Here is a 14,288-nt window from a genome sequence, read left to right as displayed (position 1 = left end):
GCACATTCTAGGATACCGGCCGGACAGCGGGCACCATTTATTTTTTCAAGGTGAATTTATACTTGGACATAGTTAATAACACATACACATAATGTACAGAAAACATTTAATTCCAAAAATGTAATAAAACATACACAAGACTATTAACAATAATTTTTACAAAACAAGTAATTACTAAATAATGCATACAAAATCTACAGAGTATAAAAATTCTTTATAAAAAATATAAATCTGAAAGTAAATGTGATTTTTGGCATTGCATTTCATTGGCCATTGCTTCGTAATTAGGAGAGTATGATGATATTCCTGCTCGTAAGCAATCGTCAAGGTGTTCATCTGTAAGTCGTGATCTATACTTTGATTTTATGATATTCAAAACGGACCGGTTTATTTCATTTCAGGTATGGGAAATTTGGTTGGTGAAGATTTGGCGGAGGGGAAAAAGAGATCGGTCGCATTTCGCTTTGTGCTTTTATCTGTGTTGGACGCCATTTCTAGTTTTGAGTGGTTAATCATTAAAAACGAAAAAACTTTTATATAGCATTTTACTGAAAACCGAAATATCTATTTTTATCGTGGTCTCACAGCGGCGGGCACACGTAAAACGATCGGCGGGCGCTATGGTGCCCGTGGGCATAGGGTTGGGGACCACTGCTTTAGGCTGTCACAATCATGTTCATATACCATGAGAAGTTTGTCAGATTCTCATATTCAAATATTATTTTGAATATGAGAATATTAGATGAAAGACTGACTCATAATAGAAACAAAGGCTGGTTTTTTAAAAGCTATCATAAGTAGTTTATATTACATGATTGTTTAGATCTGATTGATAAAAACTGAATTTTCAATATATTTTTCTGTTACGATGTTAAGAATGTTTAAGAAATAATAATAAAAAATATACTGAAGTATGATGTGTATTAACTGAACAGAAGATGATAATAATCTGCTTTACTGGAGTCACTGACATTGAATAATTATTTATTATATTATATTATAGCTTAATTGGACTGCAATTTGAAAAAATTGAAGACCTATAAATTCCCACTGTCATCTATCTGTCTTTCCTTAATCTTGAGAACAGGGTTAGATAGATGAAAGACAAGACCAGATGTGGAAACCTTCAGGGCAGGAAGCCCAATTAACTATATAAGAACTTCTGGTGCAAACCAGAAGTCACGTTATTTCAATTCAAAAATTTTCCCCTGAAAGCTGTTAATAGATGACCGACGTGACTCTACTGTTAAAGGAAAAGTATGATGTACAGGGATGAGACACTACAGTACTAATTTGAGGTGGAAAGCATATATTTTAAATTAAATAAATTAAAAATATAATCAAAAATTGCAGCCCATTATATTAAGCTTTAATAAATAAAGCAGATTTCTGTTATTATTTTAGAAATTGAGATGTTTACATTATGAAAAAATATTTTTAATTAATATTAAAGTGTATATATTGTAATGTTTGAAAATAATAATTACCTTGCTTTTTCAGATTTCTTTTTCTCACCTCCAATTAAATAGCCTGGAACTATCCATGTAAAAGCCTAAAATTTAAAAAACTGATTGATAAGAACTATATAACTATAAGAATAACAACATTCATTTTCAATAAATTGTAGAATGTTAAATATTATATGTTAAACTGATTCTGTTTATTCAATATAAGTATTTCCTTTCTTACATTCAATGCTGTAAATAGAAAAAAAGGGTAACTATTTTTCCTTCCTCTGAGAGCTTAATTTTGAATTTAATTCTATAATTAACTTAAAATGAACAGTTGAGATTTATATATTTTAAGTTTTATTTTTAATTTTGTTCTATATAAAAATTTTAAATGTAAATTATTCTAAACTCAACTGTCAGTTATATTTTGCATTCTAAATTGTTTCATGTTCTTCACAAAGAGCCGACGATGGACCAAATAGGTCCAAAAATGTTACTTATCAAACAAATTTATTGTGTCTTCAACTTAACAGTTTATTTGTTGAATTTCTTTTTTGTATCTGTTTGAAGAAAAGATGTAGGATAGATCTTGTAGCAATTATTCTAAATTAATGATAAATGTGTTTCACTTACTCTTGATAATTTTTCAAAGCATTCATAACTCTGAATGGCAAGCTGAAATAATACAGAATATATTACTATGGTCAATGCAAATTCGTAATAAAATATAACAAGTAAAATTTCAATTAAAATTAAACTTTAAAGTTATTAAAATAACTAATTAAAGCCAATAATTCTATTTAAAAATTAATAAAAAAAAAAAAACAAAATGTAATATAAATAAAATTTTTAAGTTAAGAATAAATTTTTGTTTATATTTTGGATGTTAAAAATACTATATATGATACATGTTAACAGTCATGATAAGTACAGGTAGTTTGGTTGATTAGTTAATAGGAGTGCAGCACATTAAAAATATATGGCCAACCAAACTAATATCCATTATTTATAAATCTAACAGACAATGGAGTTGGCCAACATGGATGAGAAATGGTGCCTGTTCTATAATACGCGTGCTAAATTATGAGGTCTAGATTAGCTTGGAATCCAAATTCTCTAATGTAATAGGATAACACTTTATGATAGTACAAGCATCCCTCATACAACAGTTTCACTTTAACATGGTTTGGGGAATCCTCTGTACAAAATTTCACAATTTTTAAGTGTAAACTAAGTTACTTGGTTTTTCTTATTTAAGCAAGCATGCATGTCTCAAATTTGTCCACAGATTTTAGAATATTGAAATTTTCAATCTGTTTTGTGCCTTTCGTCAGGTTTACTTTAATGAAAACCAATAGTGCAATTTTTTTTTCCTTGTTCTAGTTTTCCTATTGACCGGGTGTCATTGTCGTTGCTTTCAGACTTTAGCCCTTAACAGCATCACTATGTTTTCTTTCTGTACATTAATCTTTGTATTTATAAAGTTTATTTAAACATTTTTAGATAAGTGCTATTAATCTTTATAAACTTATTTTAACCATAGGTAAGCAATCATTCATAAAATGACAAACAAAATTACGGCAGTATCTTGGTACTCAAATAATTCGGTATTCGAACACAAATTCTGGAAAAAAAGTCACTCAGTACTCAACTAAACAAATGCGACCTTCTAGAACAAATTTTCAATTAATAACATATTTTTATTTCATCATCAATAAAAATTAACTATTTATTACAGTTAATTTCATTATTATTTCAAACCATTTTAATAATTTATCTGTAAAACATTCAGATGCTGTATTTTAATTTTCATAAAATTTACTTTTTCATATATTTTATTATACAATGTTTTTCATATGCAATATTTATTTAACTTGTTCTTAATGATAATTTGGATAAATGAAAGTCGTGTCAATAAGTCCCAAAGCTTCAGCAGGAGTAATATAAGCTAGTTCTGCTCATTTTGAATGCTACTATATGAAAATAATCTATGGTTAAATATGATGCTTTTATTAATGTAGGACATACTGAATATATTAGTTATAATTTTATATTGTCTGAATTAATCAAAAAGCATATTATCTGAAAAGAACATTTCTAGATTCAGGTTCAAGTACTATTTTTTGTAGTTCACAAACTCCTAGAAGATTCTCATCGTATCCTAAAAGTCTCTTTTGACCAATGGTGTTTCACATTTCCATCAAAAAAGGTAACAATAACAAATGTTTCACAAATAGTCATGTGGTTGGTCACAACTTTACAATCATGAATGATCAAAAGTACAAATACTAAACATGCGAATATCAAGAGTTACATGTAGTATATACTTATGTGTAAATATACACTATATAGTATAGTGTGTATATATATATACTGTAAATATAGTGTACACTACATATGATATATATCAATAGTATGGTGTATACCATATCATACAATACCATGTATTATGTATATATACAGTGGGATATGCTAGAATAAACATAATTGATTCTAGAATATCATTCATTATAGCATGTGTTTGTTATAGCACATATAGAAATATATTTATTTAAGTGTAATATGTTCCAAGTCCACAGCCTAGAGCAAAGTTATCATCTAATGTAATCATTTAAAAGGAAAAATATACTGCATAATCAAAAATGTGTGTAAAAAATAATATAAAATTAATTTATTTAACTTTTATACACTATACAGGTAAGTTTCCATTTGTTCCTTGCTTAATGTAGCGATTTCCTTTGCAACCTGTGCACTTTTTATTTCTTCCTTGTTTTTTTTTTAAATTATACTGATCATTGATTTAGTCATACCATATTCAACAATCAGATTTCCTACACTTTTTCCACTTTCTTGCATGGAAATTATTTGTTTCTTAATGTCTAAATTAATTATCTTTCTCATTCTATTTTGCCAGCTCATGACTCTAAAATTATATAGCAGAATAATTTTAAAAATATATTTTTGTCACTAAAGATGCAAATAAACAGATATTTGAACCTTACAAACTATAATAAAGACAATGACTAATGCTCTAATCAAAGCAGGAAAACCTCAACATGTCACATGTAAGCACAGTTCCATGTAATTCCACTGAATAGCACAGCATTGACACCAGAGCTTTTTGGGACTACAAAACAGTGGGAGTACTAAACAAACATCCTCCTTGCAACTGAGATATGATATAATAAGTTATGTTAAAGAGCTATGTCAACATGTGTTCTCACCAATAAAACAAACATCTGAGCACAATAAAACTATTTTAATCATAAGAAATTATTTCTGTACAAAAAAAAAATCACTGCAGTACAATCTAGAAAATGGGAAAATTCTCTTGCTAATCTTTAATTTCACATGCATTGCCCTTATGCTGTGTCATACAGAATGATTAAGTGTTCTTACCAGATTTATTGTAGGAATCTATACAGTGTAACCTGATGTCTTCTTTAGATTGACTGCACCAAAACAAAATCTGCAGAGATATCCTGTGCAGACATAGGACTGCCTTCATTGCCTTCCAGCATGAAGTAGTGCCATAGTCCATCGATAAATTTTCTGGCATTGCAGCTTGTTACTGGCTCAGGCTCAGGAATGTCATCTTCTTCACTTTCTTCGTCTTCTGAGATCTTTTGATGTTTTGTCGTGATTTCTGCTACAATCCTGTCTTCCAGATCTTCATTTTCTTCGTGGCATTGAAGATTGTTGCCAACTCATAAAAACTCATTGTATTGGTTGGACTTGTTGCACTTCTGCATTAACATCATTGCCACTGCTTGCATTGCCAAGTCGGAGTGCTTGAAACCACAGTGAACAAAGCAGTTTTGAATCATCTTGCTGCTTATCTTCTGCCAACTAACACTTAGGAACTGGATTGCTTGTAAAATGTTGACCTTTGAGCTAACTTCGATAGCAGTTGAAGATGATGTTAGTAGATCTTCTTCAATTGCTTGGAGAATAAAATTTACCAGTTGTCCACAGTACACATCTTCAAGTTCTTTATGATCCCTGTGTCCATTGGCTGTATCAAAGAAGTGGTCTGGGGAGGCAAAAATTCAATCTGGATGTTTTTCAGAAAAATTCAAATGAGGATGTGCAGCACAGTTGTCCAACAGCAAGACAACTTTTCTTGAGCATCATCCTAGTTCTCAATCCAATGTTTTAAGCCACTCCTTGAAAAGTTCAGAAGTAATCTATGCATTTTTGTTTCAATGGTAAACCACATGCAAGGTGTCCATTTGAAGACCTTTAAAACATTGGAGCTTTGCACTTTTCAAAATGACCAACAGCTTCCATTTGTCACCACCTGACAAGTCTGAGTAGCATGGTTATGCGATCCATTGCTTTCTTGGAACCAGACAAAGCAATGTGTTTGTATCACAACAAACTATCTGGCATAGCACGATAATAAAGTCCAGTTTCATCTGCATTTAGATGTCATTTGGAGTAAACTTCTCCAGAAGTTTGGGCAATTTGGTGTTTTTCCATTCATCTGCACTTGCAGTGTCAGCACTTTCCTTCTCACCATGAGCTTTCTTAAATTTGATTTCATGCCTCGATTTCCATTGAGACAACCAACCATCTATTGCTTTGAAATTGTGGTGATTCAGCTTCTTAGTGAGGACCTCTGCTTGACATTTGAGCATTGGACCACTGACATGAACACCTTTCACAATTACAGCAAGCAAACCATTGATTGAGAGCGTCAACTTCTGGATCCTTGCCCTCATGTTTCCATTTCTGGATTGTTCCTTGGCTTCCTTCACAGGATGTCCATTCTTTTTGAAGTTTGTCTTCCTGTTTTATCAAGTGTGAGATTGTTTCTGGACACACTTGTGATCTCTGCCAGTTGCTGGTAGCTAGTGCTAGAAGGTTCTCTTCTGATTTGATCTAGCAGATCAATTTTCTTAGCAAGCGTCAATTCCATCTGTGGCATCTTGAATCGAACACTAAAGAACCAAAGGACAAGTGCTCCATCTGCCTTCCAGACAGTTAATGGCCACAAAGACTAAAGTGAGATGGGGATGTGAGGTAGGGAATGAAGAATTTCTGAGAATTTGTCTTATCATTTTCTATGACAGCAGTACACACCTTGCAGAAACATGTGGTTCGTATGAATGGTTGAGCCAATTTGACATGATTGAATGAGAAAGGGGAAGACAAGGCCTGCACTCTTAAAAGGTTTCTTGTGTTTCTTAATGATGATTGACAGCTGATAAAGGAAACCGGATGGAGGTTGCATATGAAAAGCCGAAAATATACAAATTTGTGTCTGTTTTGTTTAGTTTTCCAAGAAAAATACTATGCCAGCAGGGCTACTAAGTGACATTTCAGGCCAGTAGGCAAAGTAATAGTAGGATTTGATTCCATTCTTGAATGTTTTGTCCTAATATGCAGCATGTCCTACTAACCAACTGGGCTAATAATTGGAATCTACTGTATTTCTGAGTACTTATAATTAATATTAAAATACAGTAGCCTCTTGTTATAGCATATGTTGAGTTTGGTTTTATTTGTATACGGCATGCAACACGTGGAAAAGGGGATGCCTCCCAGAAAGACTTTCTATGGGAAACTGACCCCTACTTAGGTGTTACAAATGTGAAGAAAACCCAAAAAACTCCAAATGACAAACCTGTTGGCAAGGCGTGTCAAGGCAACTAACTATTGGCATTCAGTGATGCTACCCACTTGGACAATGGTGAGCATGCAAGTGTCAGGAGACAAACCAAATAAGTGATACATCGAATGACACGATATAACTAATGTACAGTGCGACAATGACCTCTGCAGTGGGCGAGGAAACAAGAGGAGCTTCCAGGAATAAAGTAATGACATCACAGACAGAACATACATTGAAAGAGTTAAAGTTATGACATCACCATTCAGCTGAGCCAGACAGATGGACAGATACAATCCACCTGTTTTGTCTATTTCTAATTTTCATTCCAACTTGCTTTTTTATAAATTGTATTTCACATAATGTAGTTTCAAGAATGATGATTGGATGATAGTAGAAATTCAATGGCAACTGATTTTTTAAAAATTATTGGCCACAGCATTTTTATTTTTGGAAGACAAAACACGCGTGATATATCCAAATGAGTGATATAACAAAAAGCTACTGTAAACATGGATTATTAAAAACTATTAATAACTTAAAGAGAAACATTTTATAAATAAATAAATATCAAACCTCTCTTGTAGGTACAATAACTATAGCATAGATTCCATCAGATCTCTTTAATTTTGGTGTTATAGCTTGTAACTTTTGCATAATTGGTATTGCATAAGCAAGAGTTTTACCTGAAATTAACCAATTACAAAAAAATAAATTCTTTTTATAAATCATGTGCTTAAAAATTTTAATACATACAATTTTGCAGAGTTCATTTTAAGTTATTGTTTGATAAAAAGAATAGCTTCAGAATTTAAATAATGTTTAATTAATTTAAACAATTTGAAATTAAATAAAAAAAATGCCTAGCGTTGCATAAAATTTCTAACTAGTTCATTAAATAAATTATATTTTAAAACTATAAATCAAATAAAAACAAAATCTTTAAATACCAGTATGCCACAGACCCGGACATGCATGCAGTCCTCCAAAAATCAAGTTAATTAGGCAAGCCTATCAAACAGACCATATTCATAGCCTGGAGACTTTGAAAATATATAAAGCCAGCCTGACTGGCAAGTGTATTAACTTTAAAGACTGCAATACATCTTAAAAATGTATATGTGTGACACGGTCATACATTTAAGATTTTTAGTCTATCTACTGATTAAATTTGGCTTAAGTTGTGACGTATTCAAAATTTTCAAAATTGATTTTTCAAATATTATCATCCTAACATTCCATTTGGGAATTCTTTTTCGTTAAAAATCTGAGGCAGGCCTCAGTGAAGGCCGAAAACATTTAGAGTTTTCTTTAAAGTTCTGTTACTGGTATTTAAAGATTTTGTTTTTATTTGATTGCTCCAGTAATTTGAAAAGGTGATATTGATAAAACTATAAATTTTTACATTTTAAATTTGAAAATTAGTTCAAAGAATTATTGTTTAAAGATATTCATATCTTGCAAGATAAACTTACAATTAAATCCATATGATTTTTGTCTAAAGAATTATTCAAAAAATAGGATGCTTTAGAAAAATCTGCAAATAATTCCTAATATGAAATTTTAAGTAGCTATATTAATTTGAGACAGCATTCTACAAACTATAAAGCCAGTTGATGATAGACAAATATGATCTTCAATAATATCAATCAGTAGAGATGAATAGAAATATGATTTTGATTCACATTATCAACAAAAATCATGTCTATAAACCAGATTTAATCAGGATCCCTCACATCAGTGACAATAATTTAGCAAAGTCACGTAACAAATAATAAAATTGTTCTCTAAGAGAAAACATTGAGACATATTTTTTATGCTCATTTTATGATGTATTATTAATATACATTGAAAACACTAAAGACATTAATTATAAATCTTTCAGCAATATTGAATATAATTTTAATTACAGTTTGAAAATAATGCTTAAGTTTTTACAAATGACCAACATTTATTATTTTATTTTTAAATACAACAGATAAAATCAATTTAAGATATGTCTGGAGGGTGGTTAAGTATACAAAAGAAACATGGTTAAAAATTTAAAAATTGTATATACTGCATGTTTGAAAAAATGAGAAAACTTGTAATATTTGATCTTTGAAATTAAAATAAGAATTTACAATATTAAGAGCAAAACTACATAACTAAATATAAACAGGAAAAATTTTATTTGTTAATAGATGTGAATTAGAGCAGCCAGTTGAAGGCCAAGAAGTTTAGCTGTCTGTTTTACTTCACTGTATATATATATATATATACATATATACAGTGAAGTAAAACAGACAGCTAAACTTCTTGGCCTTCAACTGGCTGCTCTAATTCACATCAAGGAGACATATTGAAAATATATCTTTACTAGCAGGTTTAGCAGCATCTTTACTAGCTGGCATTGCTCGGGCAAAATTAACGATAGTGATAATTAAGATTATTACATTATAGTCAACCTTACCCGTTTTCATAGAATGCAAGAATTGGGATCCCCGTTTCCTGACAATTTTTAGATGGGTCTAAAAATATGTTCGATTTCCCGCAAAAATGAAAAAAACTGCATCTGCGTCTTGCACGTTGCTTTCTCTTAACAATTCCATTGTTACTTAACACTTCCATTGTTATGTAACACTTCCATTGTCGATGGAAGTGTTAAGCCTTATTCCTGTCCCTTTCCCCTGTGGGGAGGAATTTTGAAAAATCCCTTCTTAGTGTGCATTCTCGTGACGTACCCTAACTGTGTACCAAATTTCAACTTTCAACCCCTAACCATTTGGGCTCTGCACTGATTATTATTATTATTATTATTATCAACTCTTCTCGATTATATATATAGATACTTAAAAATTTATCAAAATATAATAAAAATGTCTTCATATTTCACACTTCAGAAATGTTACAGTGTTACAATAAAGTCTACCATTAATTGAAGGTTCTCATCTGCTTTAATATGTAAAATGTTACAAACTTCCCTCTAGAGACAGCACAATTAAAAATATATTAATAAAATTTCCAGAATGATAAGTATATACTTATCATTCTGAAAATTTTATTAATACATCTTTATGATTACAAATAAATATATGAAAAATAGACACAAAACATGTTACTCATACTGTAAATAATATAACTGCAAATTAAATTGTTAAAAAGCATATCTTTCATTAGCAGATCACACCATTCAATATCTATCAGTTTAATATCAATTTTTCAAATAACAATTGTGAAATTGGCCTCATCACAATGACAACAAGGTTGGATGACTTATATGAACAATTAGGCAATTAATAGATACTGGGTTCAACATTTATATCAATATGAAAAAGAAAGAGGAAAAATTAATTATTAAACTGTATATTAATAACCAAATAAGCAATTCTGTTCCTTTATAAAAATCAGAATTGGCTAATTGTGATTCAAGATATCTGTAAATTGAGAGAGAGATGAGAACCAGAAAACAAAAACTTTCCCAGGAGGAAAACTTCCTCTTTACTCATTTCTTCCTTCAAGCAAGAAATGAGTAAAGAGAACAACTGATATCTTTGTTTGTCATTGCTGTAAACAGAAATCCTCAATTGTCTGTCTTGTGAAAAATATCCTTGTGCGTGTTATGAAAAAAGCATCCAATAAAGATGTTTTTTTCAGCATTTCTTTCCTCAAACTACTGACTAGGAAAAGTTAACAAATTTGAAGATGCTTTGTGATCAGTCATGCTGGTGAGTGCACCAATTATTTTAATTGAATATGTATTTATAGAATATTATACTTGGTGTGATCTCAAATTGCTCTATTTTCATATCTTATTATGCAAATTGTCTGCAAGTTATGTGAAATGCAAATTTTCCCAATGTATATTGATCATATTTAACTAGAATACATTTTTTGATTGAAACAGAAAAGGAAAGTTGATTTCCCATCTTATACCTCTAATATTCATGCTTTGTATATGTCAAAAGGTAAAACCTCCCATTATGTGGATTGAGTTTGTCAATTCCCAATAACAATAAAACTCAAGTGGTGTTATCCTGATGTAATCAAAAAGGGACTGTCTCAATTTATTACAGAGACCCCATATAATTGTGTTATTTGATTTTAATGTTTGGTATTGGTTTTTCTTATTGGAAGAATTTAAATGACATTTAAATACCTGAACCAGTCAGAGACTTGACAAGTGCATCCTTTCCTTTCAGTATAAGAGGAATTGTTCTTTGTTGTACAGAAGTCATCTTTGTAATTGAAAACCTATCCCTCAGGCAAGTAATCTAATAAAAACAAACTGCATTAAATATTTTTGTGATATAAGAAGATATATCATATTAAAAAATACAGTCGACTCCGCAAAGTCGACACCTGGATAACTCGACACCGTAGGTTAATTAGTCAGTTTTCTGTGGTCCCGGCCGACTTACATAGGCATTAATGTTATTAATGTTAAAAAACTCGGTTTACTCGACATCGTTTAACTCGTCACCACTGGATAAATCAACATACTTTTTCTGTTTCACACTTTTTAGACGTCTGATAAGTCGACTCCCCTCCTGAAAAAATGAGTTCACACCGTACAATAAGCTGTGTGGTGTGAACTCATTTTTCAGGGGGGGGAGTCGCCTTATCAGAATTCTAAAAAGTGTGAAACAGAAAAAGTATGTTGATTTATCCAGTAGTGAAGAGTTAAACGATGTTGAATAAACTGAGCTTTTTAAGGTTAATAACATTAATGCCTATGTAAGTCGGCCAGGACCACAAAAAACTGACTACGTAACCGATGAGTGTCAAGTTATCCGGGTGTCGACTTATGCTAAGTCGACTGTAATTTGGAATGTTATTTTTTCTTAAGAAATAAACAGGAAAATGAACAAGTTAAATTAAAATGTAAATAACAAAACTAATTTTACCAAGATGTTTGAAATTTGTTTTTCTTAAACTATTTTTATTTCATCAAAATTTATGAAATCAATATGTGATTAATAAATAATAAAGGAAACTTTATAGTTATAATATACATCTCTTTTTAATTTCTTACTATTAACATACCAAATGAGGATGAAGTGATAACTTGCTGAATTCTTCATTAGAAAATAATGGTTCTTCTACTTGTTTAACTTCTAATCTAATAATTATAAAATTAAATTTTAATTTAAATCAGAATATATTATTTAATTTTTAAATTATTAGCTTATAACAACTTACAATTTTACATTTGGAATTTCGGGATTATGTTTAAATAGAGATGAAATAACTTGCGTCGATAACTTTTCTTCAACTGGTTTACTCTCTCCCTCTTTAACTTTTGTATTGTCAACCTTAATATTTTGAGCCTTTTTCTTTTTTCTCAATGGTTTCTTTTTACTAGTGACATTTTCGACATTTAACTTTTCACTTTTCTATATTTATTTAAAACAAATTCACATATCATTTAGAACATTGTATAAAAACATGATTTTTACTAATATATCAAATATAAATGTATTATCTTATTTATAATTACAGTATATTTTAATTATTTTCTAGTATTTTGTACCATTATTTTGAGTTTTCATTACATATAGAAGAGTGAAAAATCATTCAAAACTATTTTTGTCAACTAAATTTCAATATTTTATCATCAATGGAATGACAATGAAAAAATGATGATATTCACTTAATATATGACAATTTTTTTACTTTTTCTGTCCTGTGGGTACAAAGGGCACTTTTTTCAAGCCTATCATGCCAGGCCCAAAACAAAGAAGCCAGTTGGTAAGGAACAAGGTCTCACGCATTTAAAGACAAACCATACCCAAAAAATTCCTAGGAATTTTTGACTACTTGGATTTGATCCTGGGTCCCCCAGAGTAGTTAGACTGATATCTTAACCATCTCAGTTATCCAGACAGTAATATATGACTTATAAAATTAACAAGAATAAAAATTTATATTGTTTTTTATGCTTTATGTAAATTTATTCTGTATATATAATATAATTATTGTATATCATACTATATATTTACTTACAATTTAAATTATAAAACTTAACATTTGAATTATTACTATTATCAGGTCAGTCCATAAGTTCATGTGTATTTTTATCTACAAAAAAAGCAGCAAAAAATTTTAATTAAATTTTATTTCAATCTATAATGTATTCACCATTATTTTGTACAATTTCTTGCCATCTTGATGGTAGCTTTTTAATCCCGTCTTCGTAAAATGATTTCGGTTTTGAATCAAAATATTCAGAAATAGCCTTTTTTATATTGTTCTCATCCTCAAAAGTTTTCCCTTTTAAAAAATTCTGCAAACTGCGAAAAAGATGATAATCACTGGGAGCAATATCTGGCGAATATGGTGGATGAGGTAAAATTTCCCAGTTGTAGCTTTCAAGTTTCTGTACAGTTATTTTTGCAGCATGTGGTCTGGCATTGTTATGCTGCAAGAGAACCTGCTTTCTGTCCACTAACGACGGTCAATTTTTTTTCAATTTTTCATTTAAACGCTCTAATTGCTCACAACGCATTTGAGCTGTAATTGTTCGATTAGGTTCTAACAGCTCAAAGTGAATTACATCTGACATATCCACCAAACAGACAAAATAATTTTTTTTTGGATGCAACCCACCTTTTGCAGTCGGTTTTGGCTGCTTGTCGCGATCCATCCATTGTCTTTTTCTCGTCACATTATTATAGAGGATCCATTTTTCGTCTCCACTAACCAGCCTATCAAGGAAAGGTTCTAAAGCAATACGGGATAAAAGAGACGTGCAAATGTTTACACATTGTTGTCGGTTAGCTATTGATAGTTCATGCATGTGGTATCCATTTTCCTAGTTTTGAAACTTTTCCAATTTGTTGTAGGTGTCTATGAACAGTTCCATGGGATGAATTTAAACGTTCCACAATTTCATCAACTGTTAAAGATGGTTCTGCTTCAACTAGTGCAGAGAGAGCATCATCATCAAAGTCAACGGGTCTTCTAGTACAAGCCTTATCCTCCACACTAAAATCATTGTTTCTAAATCTTTCAAACCACTTCTGCGCAGTCCTTACACTAATTACGATTTGATTATTTACAGTATTTATTTTTTTGGCTGCATTTGTAGCATTCTCACCACTTAAAAATAAAAAGTATAAAACATGTCTTGGTTACTTCCATTTTAAGGAAAATAAACAACTGAAATGTTCACAATTCTGAACAGTATTATATGAATGAGATCCAATTTAACACTTCAGTGTAAAAATTATCACATTAGACTG

At 30.6% G+C, this 14,288-nt stretch overlaps 2 protein-coding genes across 2 annotated transcripts in view; one reads left to right on the top strand and one right to left on the bottom strand.

Annotated features, from left to right (window-relative positions):
• LOC136983714 (cilia- and flagella-associated protein 77-like) overlaps positions 1 to 14,288 on the top strand; it is a 233,549-nt gene that overhangs the window by 212,341 nt on the left and 6,920 nt on the right. The window lies entirely within an intron of this gene.
• Positions 1 to 14,288, bottom strand: part of LOC136983693 (ATP-dependent DNA helicase DDX31) — a 42,749-nt gene that overhangs the window by 24,282 nt on the left and 4,179 nt on the right. Inside the window, exons 2-7 of the mRNA XM_067280506.1 lie at positions 12,247 to 12,440; positions 12,091 to 12,166; positions 11,204 to 11,318; positions 7,642 to 7,751; positions 2,085 to 2,126; positions 1,488 to 1,552 (exon numbers count right to left, since the gene is read on the bottom strand). Coding sequence (XP_067136607.1) covers positions 1,488 to 1,552; positions 2,085 to 2,126; positions 7,642 to 7,751; positions 11,204 to 11,318; positions 12,091 to 12,166; positions 12,247 to 12,440 — 602 coding nt within the window. The remainder of the gene's footprint in view (positions 1 to 1,487; positions 1,553 to 2,084; positions 2,127 to 7,641; positions 7,752 to 11,203; positions 11,319 to 12,090; positions 12,167 to 12,246; positions 12,441 to 14,288) is intronic.

This window comes from Centruroides vittatus, unplaced genomic scaffold, assembly GCF_030686945.1.
Source record: "Centruroides vittatus isolate TY-2023 unplaced genomic scaffold, ASM3068694v2 contig_884, whole genome shotgun sequence".
Taxonomy (NCBI): Eukaryota; Metazoa; Arthropoda; class Arachnida; order Scorpiones; family Buthidae; genus Centruroides; species Centruroides vittatus.
This window is presented reverse-complemented; position numbering and strand designations above follow the sequence as displayed.